We start from the raw sequence: 23,315 nt of genomic DNA, 5'->3' as shown, positions 1-23,315 counted from the left end.
CACTTAATATTTTGTTTAAGTAGAAGAATATAACATGAAAAGTAAAAGTAAGCCACAAACTAATCACCAAAAAGCCCCTATTACCAATTTTAATGATTAGAAAACAGTACCCAAAAGGGGGATTTGATGATCATAAAACATTAATATACATAAAGAAAATATACAGGCTATCGCCACCCCAGTAAGAAATGGAATAATACCAGTACCTTAGAGGCTCCTCCACCATGGTTCCTTTCCTAATTAAATTCCCTGCCCCCCATAATATGACTTTTATGGTATTAACATCTTTGCCTTTGTCCTCATTTGTATGCAACCAAGAACAATATGGTTTAGTTTTACCTCTTTTCAAATTTGATCTAAATGGAATCATATGCATATATTCTTTTATATCTGGCTTCTTAGACTCATTATTAAGCTTCTGTAATATTCATTCAAGCAGCCATGTGTAGTGCATTTTCTCTACTGTGTAATATACTCCATTATTTAACATGCAAAAATGTATTAATCCATTCTTCTACTGATGGATATTCCCATTGTTTCCAGTGGCTGGTTATTTTTTTAAAAAATGCTTTGAACTGTATCGCATATGTGTTTTTAGGAGCTTCTTAGGAGTATGTGCTGAAGAATGGGATTGCTGGGCCATAGAAAGTGCATTTAAATCCTCTTGGTGGGACTTCCGCTCGTGCGTGAGGCCAGCGGAGCCAGAGTCGAGACCAGAGGTCGAACTCGGGATCTGACAAGATGGCCGGGCTGCCCGCAGGATTATCAAGGAAACCCAGCGTTTGCTGGCAGAACCAGTTCCTGGCATTAAAGCAGAACCAGATGAGAGCAATGCCCGTTATTTTCATGTGGTCATTGCTAGCCCTCAGGATTCCCCCTTTGAGGGAGGGACTTTTAAGCTTGAACTATTCCTACCAGAAGAATACCCGATGGCAGCCCCTAAAGTACGTTTCATGACCAAAATTTATCATCCTAATGTAGACAAGTTGGGAAGAATATGTTTAGATATTTTGAAAGATAAGTGGTCCCCAGCACTGCAGATCCGCACAGTTCTGCTATCGATCCAGGCTTTGTTAAGTGCCCCCAATCCGGATGATCCGTTAGCAAACGATGTAGCAGAGCAGTGGAAGACCAGCGAGGCCCAAGCCATAGAAACAGCTAGAGCATGGACTAGGCTGTATGCCATGAATAATATTTAAAATCGATCTGATCATCAAGTGTGCATCACTTATCCTGTTCTGCCAAGACTTCTTCCTTTTTTGTTTGCATTTAATGGACACAGTCTTGGAAACATTACAGAATAAAAGCCCAGACATCTTCAGTCCTTTGGTGATTAAATGCACATTAGCAAATCTATGTCTTGTCCTGATTCACTGTTGTAAAGCATGAGCAGAGGCTAGAAGTACCATCTGGATTATTGTGAAACGTTTAAAAGCAGCGGCCCTTCTCTGCTTTTATTCATTTCCCCCATCATGGTTAAGCACTGTGAATGAAGGTAGTTGTCAGGGTTAGCTGCAGGGGATTGGGAGTTTTTCTTTATTACTTTTTTGGGGGGAGAGGTAGTTTTATTTTAATTTTATGGGCTCCTTCCCCCCTTTTTATGGTGATCTAATTGCATTGGTTAAAAGCAGCTAACCAGTTCTTTAGAATATGCTCTCTAGCCAAGTCTAACTTTATTTAGACACTGTAGATGGACAAGCTTGATTGTTTGAACCAAAATGGGAACATTAAACAAACATCACAGCCCTCACTAATAACATTGTGACTTTGCTGTCAAGTGTAGAATCCTTCCTTCAAGAAAAAGCTTGTGATCATTTTGTATGGCTTGTCTGGAAACTTCTGTAAATCTTATGTTTTAGTAAAATATTTTTTGTTATTCTAAAAAAATAAAAAAAATAAAAAAAAATAAATCCTCTTGGTGAGCTGAATCTTTTACTGCTATAAAATGCTAACCCTCTTTACTTCAGTAATGTTTTTTTAAAATTATTTATTTATTTTCAGCATAACAGTATTCATTATTTTTGCACCACACCCAGTGCTCCATGCAATCCGTGCCCTCTCTAATACCCACCACCTGGTACCCCAACCTCCCACCCCCCCACCACTTCAAACCCCTCAGATTGTTTTTCAGAGTCCATAGTCTCCCATGGTTCACCTCCCCTTCCAATTTCCCCCAACTCCCTTCTCCTCTCTATCTCCCCAAGTCCTCTATGCTATTTGTTATGCTCCACAAATAAGTGAAACCATAGGATAATTGACACCCTCTGCTTGACTTATTTCACTCAGCATAATCTCTTCCAGTCCCGTCCATGTTGCTACAAAAGTTGGGTATTCATCCTTTCTGATGGAGGCATAATACTCCATGGTGTATAGGGACCACATCTTCCTTATCCATTAGTCCATTGAAGGGCATCTTGGTTCTTTCCACAGTCTGGAGACCGTGGCCATTGCTGCTATAAACATTGGGGTACAGATGCCCTTTTTTTCACTACGTCTGTATTTTTGGGGTAAATACTCAGTAGTGCAATGGCAGGGTCATAGGGAAGTTCTATTTTTAATTTCTTGAGGAATCTCCACACTGTTCTCCAAAGAGGCTGCACCAACTTGCATTCCCACCAACAGTGGAAGAGGGTTCCCCTCTCTCCACATCCCCTCCAACACACGTTGTTTCCTGTCTTACTAATTTTGGCCATTCTAACTGGTGTAAGGTGATATCTCAATGTGGTTTTAATTTGAATCTCCCTGAGGACTAGTGATGATGAACATTTTTTCATGTGTCTGATAGCCATTTGTATGTCTTCATTGGAGAAGTGTCTGTTCATATCTTCTGCCCATTTTTTGATATGATTGTTTTGTGTGTGTTGAGTTTCAGGAGTTCTTTATAGATCCTGGATATCAACCTTTTGTCTGTACTGTCATTTGCAAATATCTTCTCCCATTCCATGGGTTGCCTCTTTGTTTTCTTGACTGCTTCCTTTGCTGTGCAGAAGCTTTTGATTTTGATGAAGTCCGAAAGTTTATTTTGGCTTTTGTTTCCTTTGCCTTTGGAGACGTATCTTGAAAGAAGTTGCTGTGGCTGATATCGAAGAGATTACTGCCTATGTTCTCCTCTAGGATTCTGATGAATTCCTGTCTCATGTTGAGGTCTTTTATCCATTTTGAGTTTATCTTTGTGTATGGTGTAAGAGAATGGTCGAGTTTCATTCTTCTACATATAGCTGCCCAGTTTTCTCAGCACCATTTATTGAAGAGACTGTCTTTTTTCCACTGTATATTTTTTCCTGTTTTGTCGAAGATTATTTGCCCATAGAGTTGAGGGTCCATATCTGGGCTCTCTACTCTGTTCCACTGGTCTATGTAATGTTTTTTACCATAAAGACTAGTTTTCTTTTGGTTAGTATTTACAAGATATATTTTTTCACCAAATTTTAATAATGTCAATTTTTTATAGCCATATATTTCAGGTGCCATTTATAAAATCTTTTTTATCTTTATCTTTTAACTATTTAGTCTATTTACATTTAATATAATTACTGATATATTTGGATTTAAATCTACTATTCTGTTGTGTGTTTTCAATCTGACCTGCTTGTGTTTTCTCCTTCGTTCTCTCTCTTAGGATTTACTGATTTTTTTTTTAGTACTTCGTTTTCCCTTTATTAAGTTAGAAGTTATATAGTCTATTTCCTTTCTCTGGCCATTTATCCTAAAAATTACAACACAAATCCTCAGCTTATCAAAGTTTACTCTCAGTTGATACTTTTACCCTCTTCCATGACAATATGAAGCTGATGTAACACTTTCATCTACTAGAGTCCTGACTTTCATGCCTTTCTTATGAGTTGCCATATATTTGAACTTGTTCCATTTTAAACCCCCACAAAATATTTTTTGTTTTATATAATCAATGTTCATTAATAATTATCCAAATATTTACCGCTTTGTTTTTCATTTGTTCTTGTATTTCTGACCTTCTGTCTAGGATAATTTTCATCTATTTGAAGTGCATGGTTTAGAATTTCATTTTTCTTAAGTATGCTGATGCTAAATTCTTTTTAGTTTGATTGTCTGAAATGTTTTTTTAATTTCACTTTCGATAGACTTTTCAAGCAGATAAACATTTTATTAGAAAAATAGTAAAAATAGTAAAAATGACCAAAATGTCCACAAATGGACTGGGGAAGTAAATTATGATATAGTCAAAAAATGAAATGATGATGGAAAAAACACTAACAAGATGAACTGTATTTCACAGATATAATATGGAGTAAAGGAAGTCCGAGAGTATATACTGAGCATGTACTGTGTTTTTCCATTCTACAAAGATCAGAAACAGGCAAAACAAATCTGTGGTGTTGGTGTCAGGACAATGGTGGCCTTAGTGACAGAGGGTCTGCAAGGAACATGGGGAGGCATTCAGAATGCTGGTTACCCAGCTGTGCTCAGTATAGGATAGTTATTGAGTGTGCACTTCTAATATGTGCTCTGTTCTCTATGGGTGCTTCAATAAAAGTCACACAGAAAGATGTCAACAGAAGGGCTTATGCACGTCAAAATATCACCAGTAAATTCTGGTGTGGAGTTGTAGGTCCAAGTATGCTTCTCAAATCTGGCACAGAATCTGAATGAGAAAACTCTTTTGCTGCCACTGAGCACTAAATGTAGCTGTTTGCCTGGGATACGCATGTTATTGTAAACTGACATTGGATTATTTGTGTATTTGTTTATTTTTGTCTCCCCAACTAGCATGTAAGGACACTGCCGGCAAGCAGTAGTACTCAACAAACATTTATTGGATGTGTTGGCCTCTGTATCTTTTCATAACTGAGCAGAACTCCCCTTCTAATGGGTGCATTCTTTCACTTTTAGTCTTTTTTTTTTTTAAAGATTATATTTATTTATTTATTTATTTGACATACAGAGATCACAAGTAGGCAAAGAGGCAGGCAGAGAGAGAGAGGAAGAAGCAGGCTCCCCGCCAAGCAGAGAGCCCGATGCGGGGCTCGATCCCAGGACCTTAGGATCATGACCTGAGCTGAAGGCAGAGGCTTTAGCCCACTGAGCCACCCATGTGCCCCTCACTTTTACTCTTAAAGGATCTTTTTGCTGAGTATAGAATTCAGGTTGCCAGATATTTTCTATTAGCACATTGGAAATACCTCTCCACTGGTTTCTGGCTTGTACTGTTACATCTGAGAAGGCAGCCGTCCATCTACCTAATAATTACCTAAAAAAAATACATTTTATTTATAATTACCTAAATAAAATACAATTACCTAAATAAAATACATTTATTTTTGCCTGACAGCTTTAAAAAATTATTAAACTTTTCATTTTGAGGTAACTATAGATTCACATGCAGTTATAGGAAAAAATGCAGAGATCCTGTGCAACCATCTCTGGCTGTTTTTCCAATGATTTCTCTATGTTTACTTTCAGTTTCACAATAATATGATCAGGTGTAGATGTCTTTGTAAATATGCTACTTGGAATTCAGTGGGCTTTAGGGATCCTGAATCTGTTCTGGATGGTTTTTTTTTAGCTCTTATATATTCACATAATGCCCCACCTCATTCACTCCTTTCCTCCTGGGATTCCAAATAAAGGAATGTTGGAAGGTTGGACCTTCTCATTCTACCTTTACCTTTTGTTATATCTTCGTGCTGTATTCTGAATGATCCCAGTTACTGAATGCTCTCCTTGACTGTGTCTAATTTGCTTAAAGAGCTGTTAAACTCTTGCATTAGGTTTGTTTTTTTTTTTTTAAAGATTTTATTTATTTATTTGACAGAGAGAGATCACAAGTAGACAGAGAGGCAGGCAGAGAGAGAGAGAGGGAAGCAGGCTCCCCGCTGAGCAGAGAGCCCAATGCGGGCCTTCATCCCAGGACCCTGAGATCATGACCCGAGCCGAAGGCAGCGGCTTAACCCACTGAGCCACCCAGGCGCCCTTGCATTAGGTTTTGATTTTGGCCATCACACTATTTGATTCTAAAAGTTTTATTTGGTGATCCCAGAGTCCTGGAATCGAGCCCCACATCGGGCTCTCTGCTCTGTAAGCCTGTTTCCTCCCCCTTCTCTCTCTCTCTGCCTGCCTCTCTGCCTACTTGTGATCTCTGTCAAATAAATAAATAAAACCTTAAAAAATTTTATTCAGTTTTTTGTTCAGATTTATCATTTCTTAGAGTTCCCTCTTTCCTATAGGCATTTTCAAGCTTTGAAAAAAACTCCTAACACAGTTAGTCACAACAGTTGTTTTATATTTTGTTTGCAGTAATTCCACTACCTTACAAGCTGTGTGTTTGCCTCTGCTGCCTGTTGATTTTCCTGGTTCTTGCTCATCCTGTGTTATTTGTGTGCTGGTTATCCTTGATTGCAGCTGGTTATTGTATTTGACTATTAGATGGGGATAATTACAGGTCTTGAATGCTGGCACTTCTTAAGAGAAGACTTTTGTTTGCTTTTGCCAGATGCCTCAGGGCACCACCTGACCAGGACCACCTTTAGCTAAATAAGGTTTATCTAGACCACTGAGAGGTGACAAGCCCCGATAGCAAAAAGCACAATGGCTGTTTCAGATCCTTCCTTAAACTGGGGGCTAGTTTATCAGATTCTCTACCTTGGGTGAGAATCCTTTGCTCCAGGGAGTAAAAGGAGAAGCAGACTCCCTGTGAGCAGGAAGCCTAATGTGGGGCTGGATCCCAGGAACCCTGGATCATGGCCTGAGCTGAAAGCACACACCTAACTGAGCCACCCAGGCACCCCTCAACCTGCGTTTTGACATAGATTTCCCTGGTCCTCTGAGGTCCCAAAGACCACATCAATTTCAGTTTCTCAGCAATAATGGGGTTTTGTGTGCTGGACTGAACCTCTCTCAGTGTGTGACTTACAGATTTTTAGACCAGTAATTCTTCACTGACTTATTTCCTCTTTACCATTTTCAAGATCTTTGTTTTTATGATTTTGTTCAGCTTTTTCAGTAGCCCTCACTGGAAGGTCGGCCTGAGTGTGCTAACCTGCTACTACCAGAATGTCTGAAGCCTATTCATACTTTTTTAGGACTGCATAAATTTCATCAGATGGATCTAGCAGAATTTATTTAAGCAATCTCATATTTAAAAGGTTTTTCCCAATCTTTTGCTATTTGAATCAATACTAGAATGAATATCTTGCATAGACTTCATTTCATATGAAGAAATACATGATATTTCATCGATTATCACGTTCCTAGCTTCTGCGTGTTGCATAGCACATATTAAGTGCTCAAAAATACCTGTTGAAGGGACGCCTGGGTGGCTCAGTCAGTTGAGCGTCTGCCTTTGGCTCAGGTCATAAACCCAGGATCCTGGGATGGAGTCCCTCATGGGGCTCCCTGCTCAGTGGTGAGCCTGCTTCTCTCTCTGCCTGACACTCCTCTTGGTTGTGCTCTCTCTGACAAATAAATAAATAAAATCTTTAAAAAAAATACTTGTTCAATATATGGAAGCAAAATGAAATGACAACTTTGCTTGATCTAATCTTAGATTTCTTTTGTCTTTGATAATACTTATCATCTGATTTTCTTCCAACCACTAAACAATAGGATCTGATGGCCAAGTGTGTTGCCATTTTACCTGATACTATTGTTTTTCTTAAAGATTTTATTTATTTGAGAGACAGAAATATTGAGAGAAAACATGAGCAGGGGGAGGGGTGGAAGGAGAGCGAGAGGGAGAAACAGACCCCTTGCTGAGCAGGGAGCCTGCCATGGAGCTCCATCCTAGGGCCCTGGGATCATTACCTGAGCCAAAGGCAGATACTTAAACAACTGAGCCAGCCAGGTGCCCCTATCTGATATTATTCTGACTATTCTTGTGTTTCTGAGTTTTCTTCCTTCATAGCTCAATAAAGGGGGAAGAACAAACCCACAATATTCAGGTGCTTCACCAAAAAGGACACACCGTCATCTCTGTATAATCTCACACTCACTCATCACAAACAGAGGTTAGGCCCTGTGATTGGCAATCACTTTCAACTTTAAAATTATTATCAGTAACACTATGTTAAGAATTTTTTTTCAAGTATATGCACCCCTATGTTTATAGTAGTATTATTTACAACAGCAAAGATACAGAAGCAGCCCAAGTGTCTGTCAAGAGACAATGGATAAGGAAAATGTGATATATGTATACAAAGGAATACTGCTCAGTCATAAGAAAGGATGAGATCTTATCATCTGTGTCAACATGAATGGACCCAGAGGGTATTATGCTAAGTGAAGTAAGTACAGAAAGACAAATGCCATAGGATTTCACTTATGGTCATCTAAAAAATAGAATCTAAAAAATAAAACAAATGAATAAACAAACAAAAATCAAAAACAGACTAAAAAATACAGAGAACAAATTGACTGATGGTTGCCAAAGAAGAGGTAGTAGGAGGATGGACAAAATGTTGAAGGAAAGTTGGAGATATAGGCTTCCAGTCATGGAATGAGTAACTCACGAGGATAAAAGGCAAAGCATAGAGAATATAATTGATGATATTGTAGTAATATATGGTGACAGATGGTAGTTACACCTGTGGTGAGCATAGCATAACATATATACTTTTCTAATCACTATGGTATACATCTAAAACTACTGTAACATTGTATGTCAACTATAATTCAATTTAAAAAATAATTATTTTTTGAGAGTAAAATTCTCTTTCTAACCAAATTTAAAATACTAAAGGTAAGATCCTTGCCACTAATAAAGAAACATGAGAACATAACATAAAATGCACATGGGAATTTCCCACACTCCACAGGAATCTTGGGCCACATTAATTTCTGGCCTGAAACCAGACCTTGATAATGTTTCTTTAACAGGAAATAGGAATTAAAAATGAGCATACTTCAATGAATTAAAACATTATCTTTTTAATTCAAATTAATATTGTCCTTCATTTTTGTAACTGAATTGAAGTATCAATGACCAACATTTACATGATGTCATATACGTTAATTTCTACAAGGAAACTGGATGTGTGATACTTGAACTGAAAAGCCAATCAATTCTCCTGGATAAAAGATTTCTCTTGATTTTTCTCTGAAATCTCCTGAAATCTCCACCATTTGGTTTCTGTTGTAGAAAATGGTGACAACTATCTGGATATTTATGGCTTGACACCAGCTTCCCCTAAAACACCTATAGAAGGTTTCACCTAAGTGGTGGCTCTGTGAGCTATGTCCTTTCTGTGGGATGAGGCAGAGGAACAATAAAAACTCTGACAGCAAAAATAATCCATCATGAGCACTATCACAGAGGAGATGGTATAAAGTGTAGGGTGGAGCAGATCCCTGGAGGCATCAGGTGGTGTGGGCACTGCTCTTGAAATGTTACAGAGAGGGAAGGGGGGACAACTTCAAGTCAGACTCAAGAGCACTAATGGAAGCAGAGCTATTTCTTGATTTACTCAACACCTGACTAGCTTTTTGGAAACAGAAATCATGGCTGTAAGAGAATGGAGTTGGGACAGACACAAAGATGGATGAACATCCACACAGCTTTTCCACGTGCCACCATTCATCAGAAAAGTTCAGGCTCCTGTCCTTGCTTATGACTGTCTTATCTCTCCTTCTAACACACCTCCCCATAAAAGTATGGAGAAACTTCCAGCCTCCCAGAAGGATTACAACTCAAAGGAACTGCTTTATGGGATACATGTGATGTGGGGGAGGCCAGAAATCTCAATTCCAACTTGATTTTTTCTCCTTACTGATGTTCCAATACTAAACTTTTTTTTTTTCTATCATAATTTGATGTTTCTTTTTAAAAGATTTTATTCATTTATTTGAGAAAGAGAGAGAGAGAGTAAGCGAAAGAGAGAGTACAAGCCAAGGGGAGAGGCAGAGGGAGAAGCAGAGCCCGATGTGGGACTCGATCCAGGACCCTGGGATCATGACCTGAGCCAAAGGCAGATACTTGGCCAACTGAGCCATCCAGGGGCCCCAATGTGAAGTTTCTAAATGTTGTACTACGGTTGCTGGAGGGGAGGGGGTTAGGGGGATAGGGTAGGTGGGTGATGGACACTGGGGAGGGTATAGTTCTGTGTATTGTGTAAGACTGATGAATCATGGACCTGTACCCCTGAAACAGATAATACATTATATGTCAATAAAAAAAAATCAGTAAATGTTATACCACTGCTGCACATACAAAACAAAGCAGGGTAAGGCTTGGGAATGAGGTGATCTGTTCAATCAGCAGAACCTCCCATCTGAATATGAACCCCAAAGTTATTCTTTTGGTTTTGAATTTTCTCAACTACCAAAAATAACCAAGAAAACCAGATCATCTGTTTATACTGCTTGAATAACCAGAGTGCTGATTTTCACAATGTATGTTTTTTATGATGTTTGAACATTATAAAAAGTACACCTGATTTGGGGCTCCTGGGTGCTACAGTCAGTTAAGTGGCTGATACCTGGTTTCAGCTCAGATCCTGATCTCAGGGTCATGACATCAAACCCTGCATTAGCTCTGTGCTCAGCACAGAGTCTGCTTGACTCTCCTTCCCTCTCCCTCTGCCCGCCCCACCCCGCAAATGAATAAGTAAATCCCTAAAAAAAATACACCTGGGGCGCCTGAGTGGCTCAGTCAGTTAAGCATGATCCTGGGGGTCCTGGGATTGAGCCCCAAGTCAGGTTCCCTGCTCATGAGTAGTCTGCTTCTCTCTCTCCCTCTGTGTGTGTGTGTGCTCTTTTTCTCTCTCTAGCTCTCTCTCTCTCTCAAATAAATAAATAAAATCTTTAAAAATATATTTTAAAAAATACACCTGACTCTTAAGTTCTTAAAAACAACAACAACAACACAAAAAAACCAAAAGGCAGGAGTAGAGTAAAAAGAAACAGAGAATGGGTGTGGTCAGCTTAATTGAGGCAGAGCTCCCTAAGAGGGAGTAACATTATCCTACTGACAGGCATTGGGAAGTAACAAGAGGTACAGTTCATCTGGACTTTCTCCCTGTACCAGCAGTGAGGGTTTTTTTCCTTGGTTTTCTTCATTTGCTTTTGTCCAAGAGCCAATTCAAAAATATCTGCAAGCTGGATTTTTTTTTCTCATTTGATAATAAAAACAGTTTCATTGATTTCTGTGGCAGGAAAAACAACAACACCAACCTCTTTCTTCAGAGTTAAGACGACCAACACTGCTTCTATGACACAAGTTAATATCTAGACATAATTAAGCAGTAGGGACAAGGCGGGAGGTACTTTTTAGTATTTCTGTCAGGAAAGCAAGTTGTGGTCTAGGTTCTAGATCACCGTTCTGGATGATCTTCAATTTCCTAGTGAAAAGGAGCAGAGATAGAGTACTTTCTATCTGGCCTAGATGAAATCACAGGACACCTCTGAATATAGGTATCGTTTGTTCCTACAGCAGTGGTGTGCACTTGCTTTGTCTAGCTGCTAGAAAGAATTGCAAGCTTTGTCATTTTACTGGACAACATGCCTTCAAGGCACTTCAAGGCATCCAGTGTGTCATCTGCCCACAGATCCTTTTATTTTTGTGAATCACCTGCCTCCCACCCATACAGCCTTCCACCCCATGCCTGACACCCAAAAAATCTCTCAAACATCTTTCTGGACAAACTAAACCAAACCAAACTCTGGAAGTAACTATGCTTTCAAAAAAAAGTAATCTGAAGGAAACTCTTGCTTCAGTGGAGGAGTCCCCAGAAGGAAAAGCGCTGTTCAAGTTTCTAGTAACTCTACTCTGGTGTGTCTTTAGTCCACTGATATTTCTCAAATGCCTGCAGTTAACTACAGTACTCTGTGCTTTTCTTTATAAGAATGAAGTAAAATACCCACCCTGGCAAAGTGGTCATTTCCAAGAAGTGTTTGCAGAAGGATGGGCAGCTGCTTTTCCAGATGCAGCTTGAGGCAGAGCTGGGTCAGTTCCTCCCGGTCCAGAAAGCCTGTCCCTGTTGTGTCACAGCTGCTGTAGACTTCCCTGAGCTGTGAAACATAGTGGTTCTCTTCTTCTTCGTCCATCCCATAGCTGGACATGCCAGGGGAAAAAAGAAAATCAAGAGTACACTCTTACTGCCATACCTCACACATTCTTTCACTGCTCTGATGAGCCCCAGCAAGGTGGCCCAGGTGCAAGTAGGGGCTGGGCACAGGGGAAAAGGCATCCAAGGTGCTCTCAGTTTTATGTGAGGCCTCTGTAGGAGAGGCCAGAAGCATGTGACCAGGGAGCCAGTCCCCGTTCACAAACCCCAGAATCTCTTTGTTCTTTAAGATAAATATCTATTATTGGGGCACCTGAGTGGCTCAGTTAATCATTCAACTATTGATTTCATTTCAGGTCATGATTTCAGGGTCCTGTGATCAAGCCCCACGGCAGGCTCCCTGCTCAATGGAGAGTCTACTTGTCCTCTGCCCCTCCACCTGCCCTCTCTCTCTCTTTTAAATAAATAAATCTTTTAAAGAAATTTTTAAAAAATTATCTAGGGAGCACCCAGGTGGCTCAGTCATTAAACACCTGCCTTTGGCTCAGGTCATGATTCCAGGGTCCTGGGATCGACCCCCGCATCAGGCTCTCTGCTCAGTGGGAAGCCTGCTTCTCCCTCTCCCATTCCCCCTGCTTGTGTTTCCTCCCTTGCTGTGTCTCTCTCTGTCAAATAAATAAATAAAATCTTTTTAAAAAAAAAAGAAAGAAAAGAAATTTAAAAATTATCTATTGTAGAATAATCAGAAAAAAGAGGTAAATGTAAAATAGAGAGCTAAAATTATTCCCCCCAAATTATGAATATTTTGGCAAGTATATATACATATATATACACTCTAATTTCCCTTATGGTATTTTCCCCTTATTAGTATTCAGTTACAAATATTAAAAAGGAAAAATGTAAATAAATTTTACCAAATTTTTAATAAAAAATGGAAACTACAATAAAATTTATAGATGTTGATTAATCACAAAAGAAGAAAAACAGGGGAGCCTGGGTGGCTCAGTGGGTTAAGCCTCTGCCTTCAGCTCAGGTCATGATCTCAGGGTCCTGGGATCGAGCCCTACATCGGTCTCTGTGCTCTGCAGGGAGCCTGCTTCCTCCTTTCTCTCTGCCTGCCTCTCTGCCTATATGTGATCTCTGTCTGACAAATAAATAAATAAAATCTTAAAAAAAAAAAGAAAAATATATGGTTAATAACTTCTAAAAAGTTCTAAAAATATCTGTTCACATCAAAAAATATCCAAATGAAAACAAAGATACTATTTGTCACTGACAAATTATCAAGAATAACCCCCCCCCAGTGTTAGCTGAGGATATCATAAGAAGGGTCTTTCACATGTTGCTGAGAAAGTGACAAGTAAATGCCTTCCAGACATTCTAGACTTTTCACATTTGCCAAGAAATTTTTTAAATAATTGTATTATCTTACCTATTTATTTCATGTACATAAAATTCCTTACAGAAATTCTTATAGCTTTGGGAAACAGAGCTACAGACAAAGACATAAAAGAAAATAAATAAAAGAAAATAAAATGTCCAATGAAAGGAAATAGCTTGCTAAGTTACAGCATAATTATATGGCAGAAGATTCAATAGGCTTAAAAAACACATTTTTTAAGAATACTTAACAGGACAGGAGATGCAATTGATAAAATATCAAGGCAGGATAAAAACTTTATAATAATAATAGCTAGTATACATACTAGTCAGTTCACATATTCATTTATAACTAGAACAGTTCTATCAAGAGACTTCTGCAATTCTGTGGCAGGAAGGAAGGAAGGGAAGGCAAGAGAAGAAGAGAAGAGAAAAGAAGAGGAGACAAGACGAGAAGAAAAGAAGGCAGAAGGAAGGGAGGGAGGAAAGGAAGTAGGAGGAAAAAACTACACCAAAGTGAAAAGAGATGATTTTATGGTATTACACATTTCCATTTTCTACATTTTTATATTTCTGAAAAATTGGTACAGAAAGTGAAACACTGCATAACTAGAAAAATGTCGCTAAATCATGAAAAACACTTAAGTCCTAAAGGAATTAGGATGAACCATATGAACTTGTCAATACTGGACTGTTCTGACAAGTAAATGACACAGACACAGATCATGGACAACTCTGAAAAGAGGAAATATGATAAGTAAACAAGCATGGAAAACTGATCAAGCTCATTAATAATCAAATAATTAATTTATAAACATGAAACAGTGAAGCAACATCTCTTACTAATAACAGACTGCACACTAAATGCCAATTAAATAAAGATATAATTCTTCCTAAAAGAGAGAGAGAGAGCAAGCATGTGGGCGGGGGGAATGCAGGGGGAGGGGGAGGGGGAGACAGAGAATCCTAAGCAGGCTCCACAGCCATTGTGGAGGCTGATACGGGGCTGGATCTCAAGAGCCTGAGATCATGACCTGAGCCGAAATCAAGAGTCAGACCCTTACCCACTGAGCCACCCAGGCGCCCCAAATATATAATTTTTAATGTCGACACCATTTGACCACCATCACCCATGTGGGTAGGGAAGTCTCCCTCAGCACAAAAACTATATGAGGGACTGGAATCTGTTCACATCAACCCCCCAAGCCCAGAGTATCACTTTACTCAGGAAAACAACAGAATCAATGAATGTCAGTAAAAAAAAAACTCACTTTGAATAGAATCTTCATTGTGATGTTTTACCATGTTCTTAAAAGGCGAACTGCCTCCCCTGAGCTCCTGACTGACTGACTGAACACCTGCTGATCAGGTGTAAAGATTGCCAGTGTCTACTCTGAGGATGAGTACACCAGCTCCTGGCCTCAGGTTGGGTGCAGGAGTAAAGGGAGAACAAGCCTGCCCTATCCATTCATCAAATTACATGGGCACTTCAGCAGGAGCACGGGGAAGTGGAAAAATGGCAAGGAGAGCTGGACCTGGGAACACACACATGCTCCTATCCCAGACTGCTTTGAGATGATTAGAGACAACATCGAGAAACACAGATATACATGTAAAAACATGAAGGATAAATCAGAAAACTAAATGAGCTTCCTAACTCTACATCTGTCAAACTTCTCATCCAAGATGAGTCTCCACCCAGAGTTGGGAGCTGCATCCTTTTGTGGACAACAGCCAGCTGTGGTGAGCTACATACAATACAATTTGCCAATGCTAGTTTCTGATAAGCCACAAGTAAACAGATAGGAGAATATAACAATGAGAAAGACAAGTGGCAAAATTCAGTATATTAAAGAGGGTAGAGGAATCGGGATGAGGAAGGTAAGGAGTGACTAGGGAGCCCTGACTACAGAACCTACCACACCCACATCTCCCTGATGCTCCCCCAACCCCAAGCTCTCCTCCTGTTGCCCTACTTACAAACAATACCCCCTCCCCCACCACCTCTGCAAATCATGAGCAAATCTTCCATTTCTTCTATTTACCTTTAGTTATAACCAATTCAAGCAATTAAAAGTATATAAAGAAAACAAAAACAAAGCAAAACAAAAGCCCAACCCCACTCCCAGAGGTAAACGTTGCTTAGAGTGTAGGTTTGAAATTATTCCCAAGTCTACAAGGAATATGTATACATACATAACACACATAGACATGCATATTTTTACATAAGTGTAACACCATACATATTATTTTACAACTTTTATTTTTTTATGATTTTTTTAAAAATTTATTTGACAGAGATCACAAGTAGGCAGAGAGGCAGAGAGAAAGAGCGGAGGAAGCAGGCTCCCGGCTGAGCAGAGAGCCTGATGCGGGGCTCAATCCCAGGACCCTGGGATCATGACCTGAGCTGAAGGCAGAGGATTTAACCCACTGAGCCACCAGGCACCCCTATTTTACAACTTTTAAAAAATATACAACATCTGAGAGATCATTCCATGCCTTCTCCATTTAAAAAAATGACTATATGCTCTTGTGCTCTTCTGTGCAGAGATGTAACACAGCTTACCCAAGGGCTGTTTTAGAGACACAGGGTATCTCCAGGGTTATCTCTTACAAAACCTTCCTCAGCAAACACCCCATGGGGCATCTTCTGAGTCCAGAAGGGACTAAATGAAGCCATGCTCTGTGGAGCATGCCCAGGGCAGTGCAGGAGTATCCCTGGAGAAGGCAAACTTGGCTGTTTTCTCAGGGGCAGAGCAAGAAGAGAAGAAGCATCTTCCTTTCCCAGCCATAGTCCTGGCATCCACAGCCTAGGCAAGTCCTGCATCCACATAACTCTGGGTGGATGGGCTCTCTCTCCACCACAGGAATTTAAGTTCCTGTTGAGTTGCAGCTTTCCCTTTCTACACAGACAATGGAAGAGAGTCTCAATCTGGGGGCAGAAGCGCCCTGGCTGCCCATGGAGGTGTAGGCTGTGTGTGGAGGGCCCACTGGTGGTGAGTCTCCCCCTAGTGAAAAGGTGGTCCACTGCCCACCACATCCCAAAGCCTTGCTAAAACACGGAGCAGCACAAAGAAAAAACAAGTACCAAGACTGCAGGCACCAGAGAGGCAACAAGACTTAAAAAGAAGGGTGGCAGCTCCTTCCTCATCACCCACAGGAGCTGTGTTTGCAGCTCATCTTCAAAGGTCTCCAGGCCCCACCAAGTCTGGAGCTGTCTCTGGAGGCCCAGGCTGCTTCTACCTCATCTACTCTGGGAGCACACATGCACACTTTTGAGGCTGGGTGGGGATTTCCACAGAACAGGAGGAGCTTCTATAGAACTAAAAAGCCCACAGACTTAGCAGGCCAGCAGGGCCCCAGTTTTGGGGAGAGCAGCATAACCTCTTCCAACAGCCCCTGCTCCCACAGCATCAGGCCCCCATCTTCGTCAGCTCACAGCAGAACATCCAGTGTACTCACAATGAGCCTATGGGGTGAGAATGCAAAGAAAACCTGCCCTCAGTAAAACACTAATGGATTCAGGTCCTGAAAACAGGGACCAAGCCCTCACAGAAGGCTGAGTGCCAGAAGCACATTTCAGGGAAGTAGAACAGTTCCCTCTGTCTACAGCGAGGCTGGTGCAGTGTCTGGTAGGCTTTTGGGTCTCCCCTACATGCCAGCTTATGAAACAGCTTCTAGAGAACCCTTCTGAGAGGCAACATATCTTCCAAGGGAAAACACATCAGTAACAATAAAGGGCAGTGAGGGCAAAGCAGGACCTTAGGGGGTCAGAAGAAAATCAAGAAAATGTAAATGGGAAACAGGCCAAATGCACACGCCACCAGGTTGCCATCCAGTGACCCATGAGCAGGAGGGAGTGACTGGCATAGTCCCCCCAAGCTCCACACCCCATCTGCTCTCTAGGCCACAAGGCAGACAGACAGGCACTCAAGAAGGATTCCAGCAGCACCTCCTACACTCCCAGAGCTGACCTCAGGGCAGGTCTGTTGTGCACACTATCAAATGCCTGAAATGTTTTAGGTTTGCCCTTTTATGCTAGACATTCTCTGATGAGCCCATTTAAGCAAGAGCAATACAGGATGCTGCAATTTAGCAATCTCAAAGGGGAGGTCACCAGCATTATGGGTTCACTTAATCTCAGGGCTGCCGCATCCTAGGCTCCTCCAGTACAGGTCAGACGTAGGAGGAGATACAAAGCAGGGGGAGAGAAGGGAGCACTCTCTAGAGCATTCACCCAGGTGACGGGGGCATTTCTCACGAGGCCAGGTAAGTTTAAGAACCTTCCCAGTACCTGGACTGTCACAGAGGAGATAACAGGGAGATCAAGGCCCAGCAAACCCGCATGTGTTCCCACATCACACTGGACCTGTCAAACCTGTGGCCTCCCTGTCTGATCTCCTGCCCCAGGATTCCAGGATTGGGCAGAATTCAGATGTGGGAGCTGAAGGGTAAAGAGCTCAGAGGGGTCCTCCCAGAAGCAATGACAAGCTAGCCCTCCTAGTAAGAGAACTTACTGGTCTGTCCACATGCCTCCACGAATGGGTGGACGCAGGGGAGGGGCCCACACACTCAACCCCATGTCACCTGGGTTACACTTTGTTCTGCTCAATGCACAGTAGAGTTCTCGGCTATTCAGAAACATTCCTTTCCTCTCATTTCCCTCATCCCTGTGAATCTGAGCCACTGCCCCAAGAGAGCAGGTGCTTCATCTACCAGCCAGGTGGGAAGAGGCAAATGGTGTGATTCAGGCACAGCAGCTCTACCAGTTGGACAAAAAAGATCTTTCAGTCACAATCTGTTAAGACATTTCCTAACCCCCCACCAAGGATGATGTCCAGCCCTGTTTTCAAAACAAAGGGGAAAAGGAGGCACTGCCTCTATTCCTGTACACCCTGTGGAATTTGCCCTCCTCCCATTCCAAGATGTGGGAGGAGTCTTTCTGCAGCTTCTGCAATACCACATAACAAACCTAAGTGGTGGAACAGAAGGCAACACTGGTCAGGAAGGCTTGGAAGAACTGCAAAGCCACCTTCAGCTGGAAAGCATGGCCCAGGCATAGGTCTAGCCTGCCAGTGCAGGGTCATGAAGAGTTGCATGTCTTCCCCTACATTTAGGTGTCTCAGGAAAGGGCTAGTATGACAAGACCACAGAATGACAGAAGTAGTAAAGAAACCTGAATGGGGGCCTCAAAATTCTGATGTTCACACATATACCCCTCATTTGCTGTAATCTGGAGGTAGTGAATGGGGAGGTGATGTTTGCAGGAGGGGAGACCCAAGAAGTGCACACACCTTACCCCACCACCCAACACACAGAAAGAGAAATGAATATCCTGAAGGACATAAAGGAAAATCATTTAAAGTTATCAAAGAAACGAGAGTACTAGACAAAGGAATGATAAGGACACCAAGGGAGGTTTCTGGGACACTGACATATTATAGTTGTAAAAAAAAATCCAGTGGCAAGACTGGAAGACACAGAAGGAAATCTTCCATAAAGTATATCTAAATAGGAAGGAGGGGTGACTAGGTGGCTGAATCAGTTAAGCATCTGCCTTTGGCTTGGGTCATGATCTTGGGGTCCTAGAATCAAGCCTTGCATCAGGATCCCTGCTCAGTGCGAAGCCTGCTCCTCCCTCACCTCCCAACTTGTTCTCTCTCAAATAAATAAATAAATAAATAAATAAATAAATAAATAAATAAAATCTTTACATAAATAAATAAACAGTAAGGAGATGAGACCATATGACAAGGAAAAGACTGTCTCTTCTACAAATAGTGTTGCAAAAACAGGATATCCACATGCAAAAGAATGAATTTGACCCTTACCTTATACTATACACAAAAAACTGACAATAGATTCAAGATCTAAATTAAGATCTACAACTATAAAACTCTAATACTCTAAAAAGGAAACACAGAGGAAAAATTTCATGATGTTAGATTTGGGAATGGTTCCTTACAAAAGCACAGACAACAAAAGCAAAAATAGGCAGATGGTACTATATCAAACTTAACTTCTGCACATTGAAGAAAAAAGTCAACTGTGAAAAGCAGTTTATATAGTGAATGGGAGAAAGTAATTGTCAACCATATCTGATAGAAGGTTAGTAACTAGAACATATAAAGAATTCTTACAACTCAATAACAAAAAATAAGTGACCCCATTAAAAAATGGGCAATTGTCTTGAAGAGATATTTCTCCAAAGACGATATACAAATGGCTGACAAATGGCCAACCATATGCAAAGGCTCAACATCTCTCATTGTGAGAGAAATGCAATGACATACTATGTCACACCTATTAGGATGGCCACTATAAAAGAACAAAACAGAAAACAAGCATTGGTGAGGATGTGGAGAAGCTGGAACAGTACACAGCAATGTTGGTGAGCATGTAAAATGGTACTGCCACTCCGGAAAACTGTATGAAGGGTACTCAAAACTCTAAAACTAAAACCCATATGATCCAGCAATTCCATTCCAGGTATACATCCAAAGGAACTGAAAGCAAGATCTTAGAGATACTTGCTTACCCAAGTTCACCGCAGTATTATCCACAACAGCCAAGAGGTGAAAGAGCCCAAATGTCCATTGACAGAAGAACACAGAAGCATCCACACAATGGAAGTGGTATATCCATACAATGGAATATTATTCAGCCTTTAAAAGAAAGAAACCCGGGGCACCTGGGTGGCTCAGTGAGTTAAGCCGCTGCCTTCGGCTCAGGTCATGATCTCAGGGTCCTGGGATCCAGCCCCGCATCAGGCTCTCTGCTCGGCGGGGAGACTGCTTCCCCCCCCCACCCGCCTGCCTCTCTGTCTACTTGTGATCTCTCTCACTGTCAAATAAATAAATAGAATCTTTTAAAAAAAAAGAAAGAAAGAGAAAGAAAGAAAGAAAGAAAGAAAGAAAGAAAGAAAGAAAGAAAGAAAGAAAGAAACTCTGTCACACACTACAACATGGCTGGACCCTGAGAATGTTATATTGAATGAACTCTGCCAGTCACAAGAGGACAAATACTGTGTGATTCCACTTACATACATGCTTAGTCAAATCACAGAGACAGAAAGTAGAGTGGTGGTTGCCAGAGGCTGGTAGGAGTAGTGAGGGGGAAGAGCTGTTCTGTGGGTATAGAGTTCAGAGTCACAAGAAGAAAAAGTTCTCCAGGTGTGTTACTCTATGTGTGATGTGAATATAGTTAACACTGCTGAACTGTACATTTTAAAAATGATTAACTGGGTAAATTTTTTATTATGTACTTTCTACATTTAAAATTTAAAAGTAAAAAGTTTTTACAAAGAAAATAATTCAAAATTTGGTGGCTTACTTTCTGAAATTGGCTCTGTTCTATAGCACTTTTATCTGGATTTTCTCTTTCATAACAACAGCAAATATCAATCCCAAAGCTCCAGGCATCCTCTAAAAGTCCAGGAAAGGGAACCAGCTGAAGGGAAGGCAAATTACAGGAATAATATAAGAATTTTCCAAGTAGACAGATGGCTAACTCCCATCATGTAGGACAAAAAATAAAATCTCACACCTAAGTAAATCCTTTTCTTTTCTCCATATTTTATTTTCAAGCAATAAAATAAAAGTTGAGGCCACCTAAGTAAATCCTCATGAAATTTCTGAACCAACCAACCAACCAACCAACCAACAAGTCCTCAAAGCATCCAGATAAGAAAGAACACTCCTATGGACACCTGGGTGGCTCAGTGGGTTAGAGCTTCTGCCTTCAGCTCAGGTTATGATCTTAGGGTCCTGGGTTCGCGCCCCACATCGGGCTCTCTACTCGGCGGGCAGCCTGCTTCCTCCTCTCTCTCTGCCTGCCTCTCTGCCTACTTGTGATCTCTGTCTGTCAAATAAATAAATAAAATCTTTTAAAAAAGAAAGAAAGAACACTCCCACACTCACAGCGCTGGGCAGCAGAACCAACAGGTGCTGTTGGCAGCAAGACCAAGAGCTCTCGTGAAACCAGGCCCTGACATGACATCCCAAGTCAAGACCACTTTCAACCTCCTCTGGAAGCTACTGACATGTACTTCAGCAAAATGAGAAAGAGGAAGAGGCAGGAGCTCGGATCTGGCTCCCATGCACGTGACGAAGACTCCTGGGAGAGCCATCCTGGGGCAGGCCAGAGGGCAACCCACACAAAACCAACAACAAGAACAACCCATGGGGTATTATGTATGTGTGTCCAGCTGGAAAACAACAAATGGGTAGGTTTCTCACAGAGCTGATAGAGCATCTGGGAAAAAAACAAGGATTAAGTCCATTAAAAAGTAAGTAAGTACAAACCAAGAAAACATGAACCTCTCTCTAAAGCCAAACTTGGTACATGGCCACATTTGGATGTGGCCATCAGGCAGGGGTGGCAGGGAAGCCTCAAGGTGGAGGTGCCATTCGAGTAACAGCCCTGGACTGTGGCAGAGGGAGTGGAGGAAGTGGGAAGGCACAGCCACAGGACAGGTGTGGCGACCTTGGGAGGCTCTGCCCTATTTACCGTCCAGAGCAGCCTTCCACGGGCCCCATAGGACAGAGTTCCAGACTGCAGTCAAACACTTCTCCTGCTGGGCAATTTCCCTTCTCACATTCTGCTTTGCTGCTGCTGAGGGGACAGTGATAGAAAATGACAGAGGCTAGATACACAGAAATAGCGGCTTAGCCTTAATGATCCTTATAATTTCACCACTAACAGCATTAGAATTCTGGTTCCTAAACCAAGGTTACCAGGTTCCCAGTTTTCATGCTGCTCAAATTCTATTTCTACAAATGCCTCACTGAAAAACTGCCTCTTCCTCAGTCCTTCCCTCCCAGCCTGAGCCATCAACCTAAGGGGATAAGAAGCAGCCCTAACCCCACAGGGGCCCTACAGCACAGAAGCTAGGGGGAATCTTCTGTTTACACTTCCTAAGTCCTCTCTGTGTGAGGCCAGGAGCCAGAACACCCCTTCCCCTGTAATCCTTCCACAGACTCCTGGGGAAGGAGGAAAGAAACACAGGGATAGACTTCTTTGCCTGCTCAAGCAGACCCTGTCATGGTCCCCCAGGACCCATCTGTCCAGGACTGCCCACCCGTGGTGCCCTGCTTGCTCCCCTACTCACTTGTTAAGTACAAGCCTCAAGCAGAGTGGTTGTTATAAATAATAAACAGTCCCCAGGGTTCAAGGGCCTCTTTAGTTTCCTCTTCACCTAAATGGAATTAATCTTCCTTTGCATTCCACATACGCATAAAATGTTTGCACAGCAAAACCACCTGAAAACCTGGTCCCATTCAGTAGCTGACTACAGGACTGGGGACAATATTCCAGATAATGAGGAACACCTGGTTTCTAAAGGTTTTATTCTTCTGAAATTGGAATCAGTAGAATTTCAATTATTCTCAAGCTATAAAGCTTAATTCAAAATATGAGCATAAACTTTGCTACCAGGTGAAACAAAATGCTGTTTTTACCTGGGGAAGAAAAACCTGCTCCGACGCAAACCAGATATTGGCCCTGAGACAGAGGTCCCCGGCCCACACTTTGCAGGATAACGCAGCCGTCTAGAGGCCAACAGAGCAAGGTGTTGGTTTGCATTTAATTGATACACAGAGAGGAGGGAATTTAATCTGTGCCCCTAGAAACTCACTGAGTATTGAGGATAGAGAAGAGAATGGTGGTCTCTCAGCAGTAGCTAAGTTTGCTGATCTTTGAGGGTCCAGAGGATTGTGTTGCAACAGGAAGTAATTCAAACAAAGCCCTCCATAAAAACTTGCTCTCTCAGAATGAATGGGACCAAGGGCGGCCATTCTAGATGGGTTCATTCTTTATCTGGAAAGATGTTACAATCCTTTTAAAATATTAAAGCCTGTCCTTGGGTTCCAGTAGAGCAGACCTCAGTACCACTTTAAAACAGCCTTGTGCTTTTTAATCAACCTTCATACTTTGGCAGTTCTAAGCTTTTAGGATTAA

The 23,315-nt window shown here is 41.4% G+C and overlaps 2 protein-coding genes across 6 annotated transcripts in view; one reads left to right on the top strand and one right to left on the bottom strand.

Annotated features, from left to right (window-relative positions):
• Nucleotides 1-23,315, bottom strand: part of NINL (ninein like) — a 157,209-nt gene that overhangs the window by 71,396 nt on the left and 62,498 nt on the right. For all 5 annotated transcript variants that reach the window (XM_032351599.1, XM_032351598.1, XM_032351600.1 and 2 more), the window contains exon 3: nucleotides 11,833-12,022. In XM_032351599.1, coding sequence (XP_032207490.1) covers nucleotides 11,833-12,015 — 183 coding nt within the window. In that variant the 5' untranslated portion in view covers nucleotides 12,016-12,022. The remainder of the gene's footprint in view (nucleotides 1-11,832; nucleotides 12,023-23,315) is intronic.
• LOC116595757 (ubiquitin-conjugating enzyme E2 N-like) lies at nucleotides 35-1,729 on the top strand. The gene is made up of 2 exons (XM_032352464.1): nucleotides 35-47; nucleotides 742-1,729. Exons 1-2 carry the CDS (start codon nucleotides 35-37, stop codon nucleotides 1,197-1,199), a joined length of 471 nt encoding a protein of 156 aa, XP_032208355.1. The 3' UTR covers nucleotides 1,200-1,729.

Source organism: Mustela erminea, chromosome 7, assembly GCF_009829155.1.
Source record: "Mustela erminea isolate mMusErm1 chromosome 7, mMusErm1.Pri, whole genome shotgun sequence".
Taxonomy (NCBI): domain Eukaryota; kingdom Metazoa; phylum Chordata; class Mammalia; order Carnivora; family Mustelidae; genus Mustela; species Mustela erminea.
Note: the sequence above shows the minus strand (reverse complement) of the source record. Positions and strands in the feature narration are given on the sequence as shown.